This window comes from Carcharodon carcharias, chromosome 20 (assembly GCF_017639515.1).
Source record: "Carcharodon carcharias isolate sCarCar2 chromosome 20, sCarCar2.pri, whole genome shotgun sequence".
Classification (NCBI taxonomy): Eukaryota; Metazoa; Chordata; class Chondrichthyes; order Lamniformes; family Lamnidae; genus Carcharodon; species Carcharodon carcharias.
Window position 1 is genome coordinate 57,792,886 of NC_054486.1, and position 20,843 is coordinate 57,813,728.

The 20,843-nt window shown below is 40.3% G+C and overlaps 2 protein-coding genes across 5 annotated transcripts in view; one reads left to right on the forward strand and one right to left on the reverse strand.

Annotated features, from left to right (window-relative positions):
* LOC121292860 (jnk1/mapk8 associated membrane protein) overlaps positions 1–1,837 on the reverse strand; it is a 37,555-nt gene extending 35,718 nt beyond the window's left edge. Inside the window, exons 1-2 of one of the 3 annotated variants that reach the window (XM_041215340.1) lie at positions 1,767–1,805; positions 1,394–1,521 (exon numbers count right to left, since the gene is read on the reverse strand). In XM_041215340.1, the coding sequence (XP_041071274.1) occupies positions 1,394–1,409 (16 nt within the window). In that variant the 5' untranslated portion in view covers positions 1,410–1,521; positions 1,767–1,805. Of the gene's footprint in view, positions 1–1,393 lie in introns of all 3 variants that reach the window. The other 2 variants (XM_041215341.1, XM_041215342.1) reach the window with 2 other exon arrangements.
* Positions 1,768–14,751, forward strand: LOC121292859 (trans-L-3-hydroxyproline dehydratase). Of its 2 annotated transcripts, XM_041215337.1 has the most exons (6): positions 1,768–2,390; positions 3,324–3,493; positions 5,969–6,091; positions 6,646–6,783; positions 8,382–8,513; positions 13,913–14,751. In XM_041215337.1, the coding sequence occupies exons 1-6, from the start codon at positions 1,895–1,897 to the stop codon at positions 14,036–14,038; spliced, it is 1,185 nt and encodes a 394-aa protein (XP_041071271.1). In that variant the 5' UTR covers positions 1,768–1,894; the 3' UTR covers positions 14,039–14,751. The 2 variants fall into 2 exon arrangements, with proteins under 2 accessions (XP_041071271.1, XP_041071273.1); XM_041215339.1 differs by lacking the exon at positions 8,382–8,513 and having other exon boundaries at positions 1,834–2,390.
* The last annotated feature ends 6,092 nt before the right edge of the window (positions 14,752–20,843 follow it).

The window sequence follows — 20,843 nt, forward strand, 5'->3', positions numbered from 1 at the left end:
AGCCATTTGCACATCATGCAAGCTTGATGCTGGAATAGGGCACATCAAAGGCACCCTGCAGAATCAGGCTACCCTGATTAGATCATTATGAGTTGTTTTTCACACAATCTCATGAACAGGCCTAAGGCCGTCACTTTCGGCCCTCAAAAGTGCCCAGTCTACCTCACTTTACCCTTTCCAGGGTAACCTATCTCAAAATTTTGAGCAACAGGTGAAGCTAGCTGCTTCACACCGCTACTATGTAGTAGCAGCAGAAGTGGTATTCACCACTAACAGGATGCTGCTGTCAAGCCAAAAAGACATTCTGCCTATCACACAAATGAGTAATGTGCCATATGAATTTCAGTGCCAGTGTAATGCTGTGTGATGTGGTATATAGGCCATATGTCCCAAAGATTGGTGGATCGTATCAAACAGCATGTCCCAGCAGCTGTTCGCAACGTGCAGGGTACAGACTGTAACCAACCAGCCCATGCTTGAAAAACTCAAAGCATAATGTGATTCCGCAATTGGACAACATTTGCTAAATAAATTTGCTAAGAATTACACTGACAATCTATTTAAGATTGTCAGTCGGGTTCGCAGTGTGACACTTTGCATGTACTGGAAGCTACATATATTTATACACAGGACCCTGCTCTTTGCAGACAGAAAGAACAACGTACACACATTGCGCCTGTCTCAATTGAACAAAATAAGTGACAGCCATTCGCTGACTCATTCCTCAGGGCAATGCCTTGAACAATCAGAGTCAAGCTGCCTGGTTTAAATTTCAAACATTGCTTGGCAGTTAACTGTCAGTCACCATCAGTGGTGCATTCTCCATGGCAACACCATTTGCCAACCACTCTCTTCACATACAGTTTAAATTGTTGTTCCCCCCCCCCATATTGGTATTCTTGCAGGTGTCCTCATGGGTGCAAGATGAAAAGCTTAGACATGTCTCTTTTTCAGTAAAGTACATCATTTTGTTTCCCTTCAAAACGAATCACTATATAAAATAATTTGTGTGCAATATTTTGGGACATTTAAGATATGTGCACAAGTACTGTAAACGCATGTATATTCAATTCACATCAATGGTCACAGAATCAGTGGTAATTCAACTCTAGCAACAATAATTGGCAAATAAGAGTAAAACTCAAATTAAAAATACTCCAGTTAACCAACAATGACTTCCACTTAGTTTACAGATGAGTTGTACATTACCATAAAGCTATAATTCTGACTAGTTTCCAATAAAGTGTTATGAAAGCCAAGTCATTGGACAGATTTGCCGCGATGTGCTGTGACTCCCAATGAGACAGGAGTAGCTTGATTTTGAGATAAGTAACCTACCAATTTATTGCAGAGCATTTAAAGATTAAAAAGAAAAACAAGTTTATCGATTTACCTTGTTCTAAAGACATGTTAAGGACGCGTTTGAAGCTTCCAGGTCCAGTGGATACCGCAAGGACTGGAACGCAGAGTGGATGATAAGTTTTATAAATTCCCTTTGGTTTGGTGGTTTTAGTTGAGGCCCTATGAAATAAAGTGGGGTGATTTTGTTCGGTTTTCGTTTGCTGACACTGCGACAACCCAGTGTTTTCTTATAGGTTGTTTATTTTAGAGAAGAATCCATGTTAAGAGCAGATTCCCAGGGAAGCTCATGTAGTTTGTATCTATTTAAATGCCTCTTCTTTAGAAACCATTTCACTCAGCAATCAAATAAGGTAAAACTATGTGCTATCTACACACAGAAACAACATTGCGGCTACCCTCCTTACCCATTGCTCAGGTCCAGCAGCCGCCATTCCAGACACCCACACTTCCGGTTCCGTTTACCGCCACTTCCGGTGATAAGCGGAGTTGACTTTTACCCTTTAACCCTCCCAATCGGTTAGTCGGAGTCTGGATGGAGCCGCCGTTGCAGTTGACTTTGAAAGCGCCGCCGGGGCTCGGCTCCGTGTTGTCGGTGTTGGACATGCACACGGGCGGCGAGCCGCTGCGGATCATCACCGGCGGCTTCCCTCCAGTCCTGGGGGGCGACATCTTGAGCAAGCGGCGCTACGTGCGGGAGCGGCTAGACGGCCTGCGGCGGAGGCTGCTCTTCGAGCCCCGCGGCCACTCGGACATGTACGGGGCGCTGCTGGTGGCCTCGGAACGGCCGGACGCTCACCTCGGTGTCCTCTTCATGCACAACCAGGGCTACAGCACCATGTGCGGCCACGCCGTCCTGGCGCTCGGCCGCTTCGCCCTGGACTACGGGCTGATCGCCCAGCCCAGCTCTCCCGAAAGCCAAGTCAACATTCACTGCCCCTGCGGCCTGGTTCGGGCTTTCGTGCAGTACGACAAGGGCAAGAGCGGCCGGGTCCGCTTCCACAGTGTCCCCGCCTTCGTCTTCGCGACAGGTGGGAGTGAGAGGTGCTGGGCGCAACTCTTACATATACTGTGTCTCCTGTAGTCAGCAGCTTTTTAATGTCCTAGAGGGAATCAAATTGGTCCACCTGTATACAAAAGCCAAATACTACAGATGTTGGAAATCTGAAATAAAGTAAGTGTTGGAAATGCTCAGCTTATCTGGCAGTATCTGTGGAGAAGGAAACAGTTAACGTTTCAGATCAATGACCTTTCATCAGAATCAGAATAGACCTAAAACTTTAAACTGTTATTCTGTCTTCACAGATGTTGGCCAGGTTGAAGTATTTCCAGCATTTCCTGTTATTTGGTTCACATCTATGATCATTCACTTGGTGCTGATAATGCTTGCAAACACATCAACATTGTCTATTGCACTTATGGGTTGCCATGGTTGAGGATATGAAACTCATGGGACCATTTTTCTGCAGGCTTGTTTGAATGTCATGGATTGGGTAGGGCTATTGAGTTTTTCTCTGATAGGTTCAGTATGGAACCATTTAGTTCCCTTGCCTATTTTTGATATTAACTCTCGTTACTTCCAATATGTTAGCACCTGGTTCTACGCTTTGGCTATTCCTCTGTTTGGCACAGATTAACCCTCCCAATTGTAGCTGACTTGGAGATTTGTGCACCATGTACAAAATTTTCCTACCATTAATTTTAAATTGTTCACAAATGTCCATATGTGGTGCAAAATGTCAAGAAATTGTGTTGTGTGCACAAGCTTTTGTGATAACTCCTTCAGTGCATTTAATAAAGTAAAATGTTTTCAGGCATTGGAAATGGTCATTTGTGTTATTTCTCTAGGTGTTCCACTAGTCTCTTGGACATACAGCAATAGACTATCAGAATCTGTGCTTTAGTTTAGAGCCACTAGACAGGTGTGTACATACAATCTACAGTACTACTCATCTCTCTTTCAGATGTTACTGTTGATGTACCAGCACGTGGGAAGATTGTGGTGGATATTGCATATGGAGGTGCTTTTTATGCGTTTGTGAGTGCAGATCATTTTGGTTTGGATGTTTGTTCCTCCAGGACCCAGGATCTTGTAGATCTAGCGGTAACTGTAACTAATGCTGTGAAAGCACAGGTATGTAAAGAAGCCAAATATTGTTCTGACTGATCACTATTTCACTTTGACACAATCTGCTTGCAAATTTCTGGGAAAATCTGAAAATTTTAACTCTAAATCCCATCTCAAGTGTCTCCATGTTGTCTTTTCCAAAGGAAATGGATATCTCCTGCCTCAACTAAACTGAGAATAGTTGTATGTAGTAAATTAAACAATACCATTTGTGAGCTCCTGAAAATATTTTTATTTAAATTATACCTTACAAACCTGAAGGACAAAAAATTTGCTTTTAATGGAAATTTGGACAAAAATCCAATATGCTGTTCCATGTTCAGCCTTCTCAGATCATACACCTGTGGAAACTCAACTTGAAAATCTGACAATTTTTACGCACATTTTGTACCCAGATACAATGCAAGAACTCAAACTGCTGCAGATCTGTGACCTGGTTTAGAATTGACATACCTTGCCAGGCAGGCCCACGGAGCTTGCAAACTTAAGATATTAATCCATTATTTTGTGACTAGGATTTGGTTAAAATATTTCCTGAATATCCCATAAAGCATTAAGAAAGACTGTACTTATACATTTTGGAGTGAGTTACCACTATTTGAATCAGGGTTGAATTTTTTAGTTTCTTAAATAAAAGTTAAAGTTACTAACCAAACATAAAAATAAAATTCATTTTGACATTCTTCATTCACATCAATGCCAGATGCCAGTGCATCATTTCAGAACTGTTTTTCCCAAGTTATACCATTTTATGTTTCTCTTCACTGTACTCCATCTCTGTCTAATCAGCTGGCCTGCCTGTGTTCCCTTGCATTATGTTCAGGTTGTAATGCCCTATACTTTTGTATAACCTTTGCTACTTGCAGGAGTTTTAGTTTTCATGATTGATATGTCTCTTGTGTTAAATTATGAAAACTGCTTAGAAGTTAACTTGTGACAGGTCGCCAATACCAAATTGGGATCCAAGTCTGGTCCTACAAAAGCTTGTGTACTTTTTTTTTCAAATCACATCCTTGAATTCTGGGTTTATCTTGCTAATTAGTGAGATCCAGGCACAGGTTGCCAGTCACCCTTATTTGTACAAGCTGTTCCTAGAACACCACTTTTGTTTCCGACCAAAGGTCGATTCGCATTTTCACTTGTCGCTTCCAGTTGGATTTAGAATGTCACTGTGAATATCCATATCACTCTGGAAATTTATATAAACTATCCAATTGGCAGATGCAACAATATTCTTACGTGGTGTTTGTGTTCCAAATAAAGCCTTGCAAACGGATGGTGGGATCTTTTACTAATGTGTATTCGGTTGGAAGTTCAGCAGTCATGTAAAAGCTCATTCTGTTTCATACCTGAATGGAATATATGTCCATCAATAGCATGTGTAAAACTACCAAATGGAATAACTCTTTAACATACATTGAGAACTACTGTTCACAGATCTGGGGAGATTTCATGGCTCCACCGCCTTCCTGCTCACCCCCCCGAACCATCCCTCATAATACAGTGGGTGGGTAAGGCATCAGCCAGCCTGCCTGCCCTTGGGTCTATTGAGGCCCTGAACTGAAAACACCCCTTCCCACCCCAACAATCTCTCTTTCCCCTAAGGGCTGTTTTTTCCCTCCTCAGTCTCCAGGGATGTATGGAGGATTCTGAATTTAGAAGATAGATTACCTATGTCATGTGATTTTCTTCATTGCTAAAAATAATACCGGGGACATATATACTATTTTGTTTGACTTACTTTTTGTCCAATGAGCCAGCATGTGCATAAGAATTTTATTTTGTGAGTAACTGTCCAAATTGGTGTCGCTCAATGTCGGTGCATACCAATTCCACTAGGAGGCATTATCCACCAAATGGTTTGCCCAGAATTCACTGTAATTCAACTCTGCCCTGTAATAGAGTACATAATTTCAAAGAAATCTATCATCTGGTTGATTTTTGTGTTTGGGAACGTACAAAATAACATACAAAATTGCAGCAGAAGTAGGCTATTCGGCCCCTCGAGCTTGCTCCACCATTCAATAAGATAATGGCTGATCTCTTTGTGTTTCGAATTCCACATTCCCATCTATCCACGATAACCTTTGATTCCCTTGCCTAACGAGAATCTCTTTACCTCCGCCTTAAAAATATCCCTTGATCCCGCCTGCACCGCCTTCTGAGGAAGAGTTCGAGAGTCACACAACCCTCAGAAAAAATTTCTCCTCATCTCTGTCCTAAAAGTGTGACCCCTAATTTTAAGTGTCCCCTAGTTCTGGATTCACCCACAGGAGAAAACATCCTTTCCACGTCCACCTTGTGTTTCATCGTAATTTTATTTTCATACCAGTTAGTTTACATATTACACATTTTGAGATTCAGAATAGCACTTAAATATGATAACTATTAAACTTTAGTGTGCTGGTATCTACCAAAAGCAATGATTGCTATTGATCCAATAAATTAATATCAAACCCTGTTCAGTAATTTTTTTTGCAGGTTAAACTCCACCACCCTGACAGTGAAGAACTTGCCTTCCTCTATGGCACTATATTAACTGATGGAAAAGATGTATTTTCTGAAGAGCCAACTGCAAATATCTGTGTTTTTGCAGATGCTCAGGTAGGCAATGTTATTGTGGTTACTAAACTTTATTACAATAAACTTAATACACTCATTTGAATAGTTCTTGAAGTGTAAACTTTGTCCGTTCTTTAGTGATTTTTATCATAGCCAATTCATAAAGTGGCACAAAATAATCTTTGCTCATTCTGTGCTGAGATTCTCAGTCAGACTTGTTTTTAAGAAATATCAATTAATTAAACTTGACAGTTTTGAAAATGTGTTATTTTCCTGCTCTTGGTTGGTCTCTTCCTCATTAAGGGCAGCTCCAGCAAAATCAATTATAGGAGCAGCCCTGCCACAAACACTATGGGCCATGATTAAAACAAAGCTGAGTGTCACCTGGACAATAGTTGGAACTTGCACCCTAACCTTCTGCAATGTTCTCTATCTACATGTAGTACTTTTTAATTCTCATAGTCAAAATAATCTGTCCATACATACTATTCATTATGCAGCTGAGGAAAAAAATGAAATTAATGTTGAAGATCAAATATAATTCATAAATAAAAAACATTTCAGTTGTTTTTTTTTGTTTAACTTATCTTGAATAGGTTGACAGAAGTCCCTGTGGCTCCGGTGTAACAGCTCGAATTGCATTGCAGTTCCATAAAGGATTGATTCTGCTGAATCAGACCAGGACATTTCAGAGTGGTCCAACAAGCTCGCTCTTCACAGCAAAAGCTGTAGAGGTGATTGACATTTTCTAAATATTGTTGCTTTTTGAAACCTAATACTACAGCACATTTTGACCCAAACCATAACGCTTAGCAGCATTTATATTTTGTATTGAAAGTAATTGATAACTGCTATATCTAGAAATTATAGCATATTTAGTTATAATTATATAGTATTCACCATAAATTGTAGGAGTTAACTTAAGCTTCAGAAATTAATATTTATTGGAAATTTCATTGTTTAATTGCTCATGTAAGATTTTCTTCCAATTCATCTTCCTAATTGGTGCAATTGTTTTTCATAAACTCTGATACCAAATCTAACAATAAAGGAAGTATATTTTTCTTCATTACAGAATTAAAGAAAAATCTTTCATAAAATTATCTCATTTGTCAAGACGGTAAATAAAATGCAGTTTGCAATAATGTGGCACTCCCAAGATTGTCTGATGCTATTTCAACTGTGCACTCTGCAATTTGGTTAAAAGTTTTCCATTGCATTAACTGGAAACCTTTTCAATGTTATGTTTTGTAACGTCACCAGGGAGCCAATTGAACTATCCTCCCAGCTGTTTTGTTTTTTAACTAACATTTAAATTTAACCAGCATTTAGTCATCAGTACACTGAGCTCCACTTTCACCAAGTGGAGAATTACATAGTGAAAGCAGAAAACTTGAGTCTGTCCACTCCACTCAAAGATAGGTATCTACCTTAAATCAAAAATTATAATATACTGCCCAGAAATGCATCTGGACAAACACTACAAGCCTTTTTCCTGATAATTATTTGTGCATGGTGTGCCTCAATGTAAGTTTCTGTCTGCAGGATTAGAATTAGGTAGCAAAGTCATTTGTACAAAAGTTAAATTGAGAAATTAGGCAAAGTGCATGTAGAATGCTACCAATGCTGACCAATTAGCTCCTAAAAGTGTCTCCTAGATGATAGTAATGGCAATTTTGACAGAATAAACATGCTGGCTGTATAAGGGGCAATTAGGAAACACTTAAGTGACCATGTGTGAATCAGACGACTTGCATAATCCCAGCATTTTTGGAAAACAAGCTGTTGATGAGCATTTTGGAATATTTCCCATTTTTATCAAAGCAGGTGTCACCTACTTTTATATAAATAAAGTTTATACAGTTGGCAAGCAGTAAATATGCCTAAAACAAAAGACGAGCTACTATCCAGTTGAACGATATTAACAAACTTCTGCTCACATTCAAACTATCCTGAAATGCTGCTTACTCACAGAATCACAGAATGTTTACAGTGCAGAAGGAGGCCATTTGGCCCATCAAGTCTGCACTGGCTCGCTGAAAGAGCATTCTACCAAGTCCCACTTCCCTGCCTTATCCCCATAACCTTACACATTCTCTCTTTTCAGGTAGCATTCAAATTCCCTTTTAAATACCTCGATTGAACCTGCCAACCCTCACCCACCCACCCACAGGAAGTTCGTTCCAGACTCCAGCCACCCTCTGAGTGGGGAAAAAAATCCTCGCCTCATTTTTACTCCTTTGCCAATTATTTTGAATCTGTGTCCTCTAGTTCATGATGCTGTCTTGTTTGAGAACAGTTTCTCACTATTTACCCTGTCCATACCCCTCAGGATCTTGAATACCTCTATCAAGTCTCCTCGCAGCCTTCTTTTCTCCAAGGAAAACAGTCCCAATCTCTCCAGTCTATCCTCATAGCTACAGTTCTTCATCCCTGGAATCATACTCAAATCTTTTGTTTTAAGGTTAGATTTTGTGCACTGCTGTTTGTTCAGGGTAAGACTACAAAAGTGCAGGAGGACAGTTCCTCCATGTGCTTTGGCTTTTTAATATAGTGCTTCATTGAAGAAATAAATCTATCATATTCCTTTGGTTCTTCAGTGCTCCTTTGCTTATGCTCAGACTTGAAAGTGGAGGGAAAATGACTTAACTAACCAATACATTCACAACACATGGAAAGAGACAGAATTGCAAATTTTTCATGTATGCGCATCAAATTTAACTGCAAAAATTAATATTTCACCAATACATGAAATAAATGTTTCACTTTTCTTTAAAGACCCTAAATGTTTTCTCCAGGGATAATCATCAGATTTAATGATCTAGATTTTGTATTAATAATAGTGAGTCTAACAGCGCTCATGGCTATGGAGTAAAGAGGCGGCAACTTTCAGAGTGCAAACATGTACAGTTAAAAGTGGAAACCAGAGCTGTGGTTTGCGTTACTCTGCTGCTCTGCAGGCTATGCTATAACAGAACCTCAAAGAGAGCTTCAGCATTGAAATACACCTAATAGCATACAGATGGGTACTTACCTGCCAGTTACTCACTAAACGTGCCTGAAAAGGTTAGGGCTGGTGCAATTAGGAGTAAGTAACTTTTTACATGGTGTGATAATTACTGTCAAACAACCTTTCTAACGCAGAAAATTTAATTTTACTAGTATGGTGTCTCATTCCTTCAGAATTTAGTCAATGTTGGAGATTTGGTTTAAAAAATGTTTTAACTTGTTTTGGTCTGTCTCCTATCTTATCTGCCAATTTTATCAGTCTTTCCCAACCTTTATTCTGCTTTCTGTATATGATTGAAATCTAATTTAAACTTCCTGCTTTAGGCTGCGTGTATCAGGAAGGATTCTTCAGTCTGCTGTTCCTTTCACTGTTCACAAATGCCCAGTAAAGGGCACTGGACTGAATTAAATGTTTGGGCTAAATCTTCTGCCCTCTGGATTGTGGTGACCAAACGTACGACTAAAGATGCGCAATGGGGCCCTGTGCAAGCCCTGATGCGTGGACCTACATAGGAATTGCCCAGGAAGTTTCAACTCCCAATGGCAATTTCCCTGCTCCCCAGGACTCTCTGGCTGATCCCCCACAATTACCACCACCACCCCCACAACCGCACCAACTCCCCTCAACTACCCCAAGCACCCAGCTACCCCCTCGGCAGCCCAACTGATCTACCATCACCCACCCCCAAATCTACCCCCACCCCCAAGAACTAGATCCGACCACCACGCCACAACCCAACTAACCCCCCACAAACCAACTTTTCCTTTGGCCCAACCCTACTACAACCCTCCCACCCTGACCTGACTGTCCCCCAGCTTGCCCACATACCCATCTCGCTCACTTACCTGTCTACTCACCTTACTTACATACGCCCTACCTATCCCTCCCACCTACCTACCTCACCCCCCGCCCACTTAACCATCTCACCCACCTACCCATCACTCACTCACACCCATTCACTCATCCATTTGCTAGCTTTCAAGCCGCACCTTTAAACTTGCCACGTGGTAGTTAGTACTGTAAAAAGGCGGTGCGTCCTGTCATCCCTTGACTCTACTCCACTCCACTGGACTTCTCCAAGGGACACTGCACTGTTCTGTAGAAGCTGGGCTGATCAGATCCCAGTAGAAATGTGTAGCGTATTGAATTGGGGAAATGTTTGATCATTGCCGATGCTTAGAAGATCTGAGCCATTGCATTGTGGGCAGCTGTCAGCGTAGTGAATGGCAAATGTTCACTGCACTGACCACAAAATCTGTGCCAAAAGTATTTCAGAATTCATTAAAAAATCTAATGTATTATTAAAATATTTAATAAGAATTCATAGAAAAGCAATGAAATATGTAAAAATAGCATAGTTACCAAAATTAGTCAAAGGTCCAGGTCATTATAAACAGGGAGATACAGAGTTGTGATGTAGACCAAACTTATAAAATAAAGCTACATATACCAGAAATGTCCAAGCCTTTATTTTTGTGTTGGAACGTATGTTTTCCTTAGTTTGATGATAATGTTATCAGACCTTGGTGCATGAACCCTTGAGGATTTATCCAATGTGATAATAGTGCTGATAACAGCCATTTGTAAGCCTACAAAATTCAAAAAGGATGAACCAACAAATAGCACCAAACAACTTTTATTTGTAGAGCGCCTTTAACTTAAAAGTCCCAATGCACTTCCCTGGCTATTGTGACATTGAACTGCACAAGGATACTAGGCCAGATGATCAAAAGCTTGGCCAAAGAAGTAGGTTTAAAGGAGTGTTTTAAAGGAGGTAAGTGAGATAGAGTGGTGGAGAGGTTTAGAGAGAGAATTTCAGAACTTAGGGCCTAGGTGGCTGAAGGCACAGCCAATGATGGAGGAGTGATTAAAGTGGGGGATGCTAAACAGGCCAGAATTAGATGAATGCATTTACCTTAGAGGAGTGTGATCTGGAGAGATTACAGAGGGAGGGAAGGAGGAGACCATGAAGCGATTTGAGAAAAAGTATGAGAATTTTCAAATCAGGACATTGCTATACTGAGAGTGTAAGTCAGCGAGCACATGAAAGATGAATAGAACTTTGTGCGAGCTGTGACACGGACAGCAGAATTTTGGGTGACAAATTTACAGAGGGTGGAATGTGGAAGACTGGCCAGGAGTGCATTGGAGTAATCAAGTTTAGAGGTAACAGATGTAAATGAGGGTTTCAGCAGCAGCTAAGCTGAGGTGGGGCAGCATTGGGTGATGTTGCAGGGGTGAAAATAGGCAGTTTTAGCAATGGTGCGAATGTATGGTCAGAAGCTGACCTTGCGGTGAAATACGACACCAACATTGTGAACAGACTAGCTTAGTCTTAGATGGTTGCCAGGGAGAGGGATTGAGTTAGTAGCTAGGGAATAGAGTTCGGAGCTGGGACCGAAACAATGAATTCTGTCTTCCCAGTATTTAATTTCTGCTCATCCAGTAGTAGACGCTGGATAAACAGTCTGATAATTTAATAACAGTGGGGGAGGCAAGAAGAGTGGTGGTGAGATAAAGCAGGGTAGTGTCAACATACATGTGAAAACTAAAGCTGTGCTTCCAGATGATTTGCCAAGGGGCAGCATGTCGATGAGAAATAGGAGGGGGCCAAGGATAGATCCTTGGGGCAGTAGTGGGAAGAGAAGCTATTGCAAGTGTAAGTCTGGTGATAATTGAATAGATGAGAATGGAACAAGATGAAAGCAATCCCACCTAACTGAATGACAGCGGTGCAACTTTGGAGAAGAATGGTGTGGTTAACTGTGTCAAAGACTGCAGACAGGTGAAGGGGCAGTTTACTTCTCAGAGTCATAGAGGATGTCATTTGATATTTTGATAAGAACCATTTAGGTACCATGACCCTGTTTGGAGGGGATTCAAACATGGTATTCTGGGAAAGATGAGCATGATTTTGGGTGGCAATAGCTTGGTCAAGGACTTGAGAGGAATGGAAGGTTGGAGATGGGACAGTAGTTTGCAAGATCAGGGGATCTTTTTAAGGCAAGGGATGATGGCAGCAGATTAAAGAAGAGAGGGGCAACATCTGAAGAGAGCAAACCATTAACAAAATCGACTAACTTGGGAACCAGGAGAGGAGGTTAAGTGGCTGGCGGTTTATTGGGAATAGGGTTTGGGAACAGTAGGTGGGTCTTAGGGACAAAATGAGCTTGGAGTGGCATGAGGTGCGATAGAGAAACTAGAGAAAGATGCAAGTTCATGCCTATGGTAGCGGGGAGCGTTAGAGGAATTTTGACCCGGTGGAAGGGAGGGACGTGGCAAAGCAGCTGATTGTCACTATGATCAAGACCATCCAAAGAAGTCCTTGAGCTCCTCGCGGAGGTAAGGATGGAGGAGACAGGAATGTAAGAAGACAGTTTACAGTACAGAAAAGAAGCCAAGGGTTATCTATGCATTTCAGGATGATCCTGGAATAGTAAGCAGTTTTGGCAGATGAGAGCAGCACCTGATAGTGCTCTATATAGTCCAACCAGATCTGATGGTGGATGGCTAAACCAGTTGTCTGCCACATCCTTTCAAGTCTGTGTCCCTTGGACTTAAGGGAGCGGAGATGAGGGCATTACCAGGAGGAAATGTCAGGCTGAGAGACAGTAATGGTTTTATTGGAGACTAGAGTATCAAAGCTGGAGATGAGGGGACGGTTGAGCAAATAATTGTTGTGGAAATGTGACAAACAGAAGGCCAAAGGTTAGGTAGTTTAGATTTTAAATTTGCAGATGTAAATGAATTGGGGGGTAGTTTTTTTTCCCCAGGGATAGTCACAAAAGGAAGGAGGATATGGGTGGAGAGTGATATAAGGAAGTGATTGGAGATAGCCTTATCTTTGAATAAGAAAAATTAGCAGAATTAGAATAAAGTTACTTCAGCTGGAATGCTCCAGGTGGCCTTAAGTCTGCAGGTTGGACCGACTGATCATGCGGGTCTCCCTGAAACCAACTGTACCTATTATTATTGGGATTACCCTGTTCACATGAGCCTAGCACATGTCTACCAAGAATCTATTCTTTGAGGGGGGAAGTCAGATGGTTTTATTGTAGGCTTACTAATAGCAATGACTCCACACCTATGGTCAGAGATAAAGGAAAGAAAAAGAGGAACACATTGGATTCAGTTTAGCACAAGATGTTACAATGGAGAAAAGGGTCAGACAGATTCCTGGTTGAGAGGTCGATTAGGTCCAGATGGAGATACAGTTGTTTGAGCAATAGCTGACCAGAAATGCTCAGTAAGTCTGCTAATAGGATAGTGTGTGATATTAGATTTGTTTAGAAAAGTGACACAGACCATATCATAGTGTGGTGAGAATTCTTACAATTGTTTCTTGTTGTTCTATTAACCACTGCAAAATAAACAAATTGTGGATATGCATTCTGCTCACTTCCTTTATTTGTGAAATAGCCTGCCTTCCGAAAGATTGGAGAAGGGCATGTGAAAGAGACAATATCCAATTCAGAATACAACAGTAACATGGGTTATAATTAGATATTGGGCAGCATGAATTTAAGACACAGGATCTCCCTATGGGAGCGACTTGTACTGCTGAAACTTGTAATATCTGACGAATTGTAACCAGACCATTAAGTTCAGAAACACATAATCATTATTTTTAACAAGTTTTGAATTAATATGGGACAAGTAACTATCAAAAATACATGTTAAAGCTGGGCAAAACCAAAGCATTTTTGATAGTTATTGGAATTACAATCCAGATATTAAAAGTTTTGTGTATAGCACAGACTTTGGCAATACTTGCCCGGTCACATTTATATGGTAACAGCTGTATTATTTGCCAACTGACCATAAGCAAGAAGGCTGCTAAATTTTTTTTTCAGGAAACAAAATGTGGCGATTTCAAAGCCGTTATAGTGGAAGTTTCAGGACAAGCACATTACACAGGAACAGCAAGTTTTTATGTGGAAGATGATGATGATCTGAAAGACGGGTTTCTTCTCCGATGAAGCAGTAAAAAAAATCCAGTCATTTGTCTTAAAAAATCAAACAGGTATTTTAATAATGTTAATGTCCTAAATTTACATTCTTCTTAAGTGCAATTCAGCATTGTTTATATGAATTTTAATATCTCAAAGGCATTATGAATTATGCTTGTATAAATTTATACCATGTGTTTAGTTAAATCATGAGTTAAAGTATTTACAATGTACAACGAATTTGGAACCAAATATTTTGATTTTTTTTAAATCAGTGTTTTACACAGAAATGTTTCATACTGAGTAAAACTAAATTGATATTTCAATCTGTACCATGTGCTTTTCCATTAGTTATTAGTGTATTACGCAGTGAAATTCTGTTCAAAACTAATTGTAAGGATACAGTGCAAGCAGACAGTGGTGTTTGTCTGCAGAATATTTCTATTGCCATTGAATCACAATACACTTGCTCCTATTGAAGGTATTAATCTGAGCCTTAGAATATGTATTGAAAGCATGGAACTTTTAAAATCATTGTCTTCAAATATCAGCACAAATATTTCAGAAGTGATATTTCTATACATAAAAAGGGTTTTCAATTAAATTTTGCTGCCAGTAATTACAAGAGCTACAACCTGAAATTTATATTAAATGCATATGAATTTTTTAACATTGTTAACTTTTTGTACATTATTTTGTATATCATGTTTAATAAAAAAAACAGCTGGAGATCATAAAGCACATTATCTGACTTCATGTGTATTTAGTTTTGCTCTGCAATGGTAATTTGATGTTAGGTTGTGCAGGACAAAACCAGGATAGCTGAGCCATGTTATTTGCTTGGAATGTCTGAGGTTTAGAGATCCAGCTCCTTATTGAGAATGAAACTGACAAGTAGGAAAATATATTTCACTACAGTATATGTTCAAAAGCTTTTAATAAATAAATAGCCCATTAAGTAAAGTTGCTTAATTTTAACCTGCAATATTTCCTTGTTGGACAGTGAAGGGCCTTATCAGAATCTAGCTGTTGGATTTAAGAATATTCATAAAGAAAGCAATTAATTAACATTAGAATTCAAGGGCATTTATAACAAAGCAAGTTGAATATAGAAGATTTACCTCATTTGAAATTCTGATACTTTCTTTTAAAAAGTTCCAATATCATCCAGTGACAGGTAAAATTGTCAACTCAAAGCTGCATAGACCAGGAAGATTCTCTGTTTGATGCCCACTCCAATAAGTTACCTAATCCCAGTTCTTCACAGTACCCTTGATTAATAATGGTAATGGACACTGGTCTCTTGCACATCCCTAATTTTAATCAATTCATTACTGGTCATGTTTTTACCTGCCTGGGAATTCCCTTTAAAAGCCTCTTTCCCCCTCTCCACCTTTCATCCTTCAAGATGCTCCTTTAAATTTACTTTTTTAACCAGACTTTTGGTCACCTGAATTAAAAATCTCCTTATGTGGCTTGGTGTGAAATTTTGTTTTGATATTGCCCTCTGAAGCACCTTGGGACATTGACCATGTTAAAAGTGCTATCTAAATGCAAGCTGTTGCTCCCGATGACTACACAGCAATTCATACAGCAAGTGCACCAATACATTAAATAGTGGATGAAAATATGTTCCATTTCAGCTGTGATGTCCTCCACAGTTCCTATAGTCTGCTGGCTCACTGAAAAATGGACACTTGTTGAAGTATCAAAGGGTGACCGTCTTTGAGGTGAAGGGCACCCAAAAATCGGAAAAGTTGAATCACCTGAAATAGTTTGGATCTATCCAAAAGGAGTAGGTCATTCAGCCCCTTAACCTGTTTACTAAAGGAAACAGACCTCAATGTGATTCAAATATGCAGCTTTCCAATCTGCAATCAGACACACAAACTCTGCACCATAACATTACTATGTTAACACAGCTGATGTGTTATAAAGTGATGGGGAAGGTCACAATAAATGTAACTGCTGTATATTAGGCTTAATGTTGAACAAACATAAGTCAATGAATATGGTTAGTCTGATGTCTTTATGTTGGTGTATCTTGGTTTCGCTTCACCTCATGTAACTCTGCTTCTTTGTCCTTTTTAATATGGACTGCAGCAATTCAAGAAAGCAGCCCACTACTACCTTCTCAAGGGCAATGCAACACTCATCCCATAAATGAATTTAAAAAACTTTGGATGGGAGGTGATGGCTGGAATAGGGATCCACAAACAACTGCATTTGGAGTGTGGCTGTGGGACAGTATGACTTTCGATGGATCCCCAATCAGTCATATTTACCTTACTCCCTTCACTATCCCACTGATTCCTGCCATTCCTTCAATATCCCTACCTCTTTAAACAACATGCTCTGACCTTGTAACCTCTGCCTCCTTTTGCTCTATTGTCACTCACCTTACCCTTAGCCTTCCATACACTTTTTAACCCTTTATTTGGTACCCAAAGACATTTCAACCTATATCCTCACTTTGTATTTTTCTGAAGAGACTTAAACTGCTTTTAAAAAGCAAGTTGTTTCCTACATTACACCAGTGATTACACTTCAAAAATACTTCATTTTGGATGTCCTGTCATGAAAGCTGCTATATAAATGCAAGTCCTATTTTGGGGGGGAAATTCGAATGATAAAAACACACTTTAACAGCTATCTCATTGATGTAAATTATTAGCAATAAATGTTTACATTTAGAAAAATAGAAGTAAAGAAAATTACCAAGTGGCAAAATTGAATTGGTGTTTAGCTCAGCTGAGCTATTAATTTTGTTTCTCTCAGCTACCGACACTCCAAGCTTTCCAAAGTATTAAGTACTCAGAATACATTTTTTTTTTCATACAGCCACTCTGCATTTCAAAAACATTCAATATAAACTTTATTGATAAAACTCTTGAAATATGCCCGTTTGCTTTTCAAAATTATTTGAAAGGTTGGAATTATTAGAAATTTAAAAAATGATTATCAGTATAGCTAGTTGAATGGTATTGATGCATCTTAGTAAATTAGGAAAATATGTATTACATAATATTTACAGCACAGAAACAGACCATTTGGCCCTCCAGCTCCATGCCAGTGTTTATGCTCTACATGAGTCTCCTGTATTTTTCATCTAATCCAATTAATTTATTCTCCTATCCCTTTCTTGTCTTTATCTAGTTTTTCTTTAAATGTATCAATGGCAGTCACCTCAATTATTTGTAGTAATGGGTTCTCGCTGGGTTAAAAGGTACCTCTGAAAGCCCCTATTGGATTTACTAGTATACTACATGTATAATTATAGTCGCTTGTAGTATAGAACTTGAGTATTGCTGAAAAAGAGACATGTTGAAGCTCTTTGTCTTGCACTCATCAGGACAGATGTAAGAATTTCAAAGGGAGCAACAATTTACATACGAGTATACAAAATAGGAGCAGAAGTAGGTCATTCGGCCCCTTGAATCTGCTCCGCCATTCAATAAGATCATTGCTGATCTGTTTGTGTTTCAAATTCCACATTCCCATTTACTCCCAGTAACCTTTGATTCCCTTGTCTAACAAGAATCTACCTATGTCTGCCTTAAAATAATTCAATGACCCTGCTTCCACGCTTTCTAGGGCAGAGTTCCAAAGTTATACAACCCTCTGAGAGATAAAATTCTCGTCTCTGTCCTAAAAGGGCGACCCCTAATTTTAAAACAGTGCCCCCTAGTTCTGAACTTACCCACAAGAGGAAACATCCTTTCCGTGTCCACCTTGTCAAGACTGTTCAGGATCTTATATACTTCAATCAAGTCACCCCTCACTCTTCTAAGGAGTGCATGAGAAAATGATGTTGATTGGTTGGCAAGTTGACTCTGATTGCTCATGTTGTTGCCATGAAGAACGGACCAAGGAACTGTTGTCTCCCACATTTTTGTTTAATTCAAAAATGGTGCAATGCCGAGACATGTTCCTTTTGGCAGCAGAGGACAGGTCTCCTAGACAGCATATGAATGTAGCTTCCAGCAAGTGTTGTAGCTTCCAGCACAGAGCGAGCTCAACTGATAATCTTATCAAAGAGTGGGGCCCATAAGGGACCAAGGGGGCAATCTATGGGTGGAGCCAGAGGACATCGCTAGAATGAATATTTCATGTCCGTCTTCACCCAAGAGAATGAGGATGAAGGTATGGATCTCGGGCAGAGAGACTGCGAGGTTCTTAAGCAAATTGATATAGGGAGGCAAGGGAGGAGATCGCAGGGGCTCTGACCCAAATTTTTCTCATGTCAGTGGTAGGGAAACTATTGGAGAAATTTCTGAAGGAGAGTATCTATCTCCACTTGGAGAGGCAAGGTTTGATCAGAGATAGTCAGCATGGCTTTGTCAGAGGGAGGATGTGCCTAACAAATTTGATTGAATTTTTTGAGGAGGTGACCAGGTGTGTAGATGAGGGTAGTGCAGTTGATGTAGTTTATATGGATTTCAGCAAAGCCTTTGACAAGTTCCCACATGGGAGACTTATAAAGAAGGCAAAGGCACATGGGATACAGGGTAATTTGATAAGGTGGCTTAGTTGTAGGAGGCAGAGGGTGATGACAGAAGGATGCTTTAGTGACTGGAAGCCAGTGTCCAGTGGCTTACCACAGGGATCTGTGCTCGGTCCCCTATTATTTGTCATTTATATAAAGGACATAGATGACTATGTGGGGGGTAGGATTAGTAAGTTTGCAGATGATACAAAGATTGGCCGGGTGGTTAACAGTGAGGTTGAGTGTCTTGGGCTACAGGAAGATATAGATGGGATGGTCAAATGGGCAGATAAGTGGCAGATGGAATTTAACCATGAAAAGTATGAGGGAATACACTTTGGAAGGAGTAGTTTGACAAGGAAGTATTCAATGAACGGCATGGCATTAGGAAGTTCTGAGGAACAAAGGGACCTTAGTATGTGTGTCCATAGATCTCTGAAGGCAGAGGGGCAGGTTAGTGGGGTGGTGAAAAATGCATATGGGACACTTGCCTTTACCAATCGAGGCACAGATTACAAAAGTAGGGAGGTCATGTTAGAGTTGTATAGAACCTTTGTGAGACCACAGATGGAGTACTGTGTGCAATTCTGGTCACCACATTATAGGAAGGATGTGATTGAACTGGAGTGGGTGCAGAGGAGATTCACCAGGATGTTGCCTGGGATGAAACATTTAAGTTCTGAAGAGAGATTGGATAGACTTGGGTTAATTTTGTTGGAGCAGAGAAGACTGAGGGGCGACCTGATCGAGATTATGAGGGGCATGGACAGGGTGGATAGTGAACAGCTGTTCCCCTTAGTTGAAGGGTCAGTTACAAGGGGGCATAAGTTCAAGGTGAAGGGCAGGAGGTTTAGGGGGGATGCGAGGGAAAACCTTTTTACCCAGAGGGTGATGACGGTCTGGAATGCACTGCCTGGGTGGTGCAGCTGGGTTGCCTCACATCCTGGATGAGCACTTGGCACATCATAACATTCAAGGCTATAGGCCAATTGCTGGGAAATGGGATTAGGTAGGTAGGTCAGTCAGGTGTTTCTCACATGTCGGTGCAGACTCAATGGGCCGAAGGGCCTCTTCTGCACTGTGATTCTGTGATAAATGGCTTGTTACTGTAATTCTCATCAAACTCAGGATTGTTCAGCAAGTGCTGTCCAATTGCAGAATCACATCTAACGTTAGACATTATGTTCTGAGGTTTGCAGCACAGGCTGGTTGAGTACAGTCAGTACATTGCCTAATGCGAACAGCCGAAGAGACGTGGTTTGATATGATCCTCTGTTGTTGGAACATATGGCCATGTGGTAGGCAGAACATCTTTTTGGCTGGGTGGCAGCATCTTGTTAGTGGGAAATACCATTCATGTTGTTACTGCATAGTGCTGCTACTGCATTCCTGGGGGAACCAGTGGCTCAGTTGGCTGGACAGTTGGTGTGGACAAGATCAATGTTGACAGCACAAGGTTGATCCCTGTTCCATCTGGGGTAGATTCAGGACCTGCCTCCTGGGTGGAGGTCATAGCACTGTGGGTTGAACAGACAACTCAAGAAGGTCTAAAAACTAGTAAGCAAATTACTGTGATGAGCTATATGAAAACACTATGATTTCCTACTTCTGTTGGAAGAGTACAGGAAAGTCGCAGCTTCAAGACCTTTGTTAAATCACTCATTTGCAGTAATTACTTCTAGATGATTATAAAAATCAAAACCGAACAGAACACAATTCACTCAAGGGCTCTCATACCACTAATGATAACAGATCTGAGCTTCTAAGATGTGATGTTATAAAAAATCAAATTCACTTGCTGGACTGTGTTGTACTTGGAAAATTGTTTTCTCTTACCCTACTCAATGTGTCAATGCATTTAAATAAATAAACGTAAGTTAACAGTATTTCCTACATTCAGGCAAAATCGAAGATGGCATTTGCAATACAAAACGGAATTAGGACCAATACCACCTCGAAGTTCTGGAGTCCGCAGTTCCGTTCTAGGCTGCAATCAGCCACTTTAAGTTAATCAGCCGTGCCAAAAAACATTAAAAAGGCCGCGAATGCCAAAAACATTAGGGCTGTGCGTTGGCTAGGACCGTAGTAAATGTCAGAGTGGGGATCAGAATGGCATTTCCATAATTGTAATAATGTAAAATCATGATACTACACAGAAAGAAGCCATTCAGCCCATTGTGCCTATGCCAACTCTTTGAAGAAGTAACCCAATTATTCCAACACCCCTGCTCTTGTCAGTTTCTTTTTCAATTTGCTTTTGAAAACATCTTTAATTCTTATCCTGATTTTGTTTACCTTTTTGTACATGGCCTGTGCTTGGTAAGTTTGAAATGTTAAATTTAGGACTGA

What these genes read in the sequence shown, in the direction of transcription:
- LOC121292859 (XM_041215337.1), top strand. Translation starts at nt 1,895, where the DNA reads ATGGAGCCGCCGTTGCAGTTGACTTTGAAAGCGCCGCCGGGGCTCGGC. An exon ending in TCACAGCAAAAGCTGTAGAG is followed by an intron (nt 6,784 to 8,381) that starts GTGATTGACATT and finishes CATACCCCTCAG; the next exon opens with GATCTTGAATACCTCTATCA. An exon ending in CTCAAATCTTTTGTTTTAAG is followed by an intron (nt 8,514 to 13,912) that starts GTTAGATTTTGT and finishes TTTTTTTTTCAG; the next exon opens with GAAACAAAATGTGGCGATTT.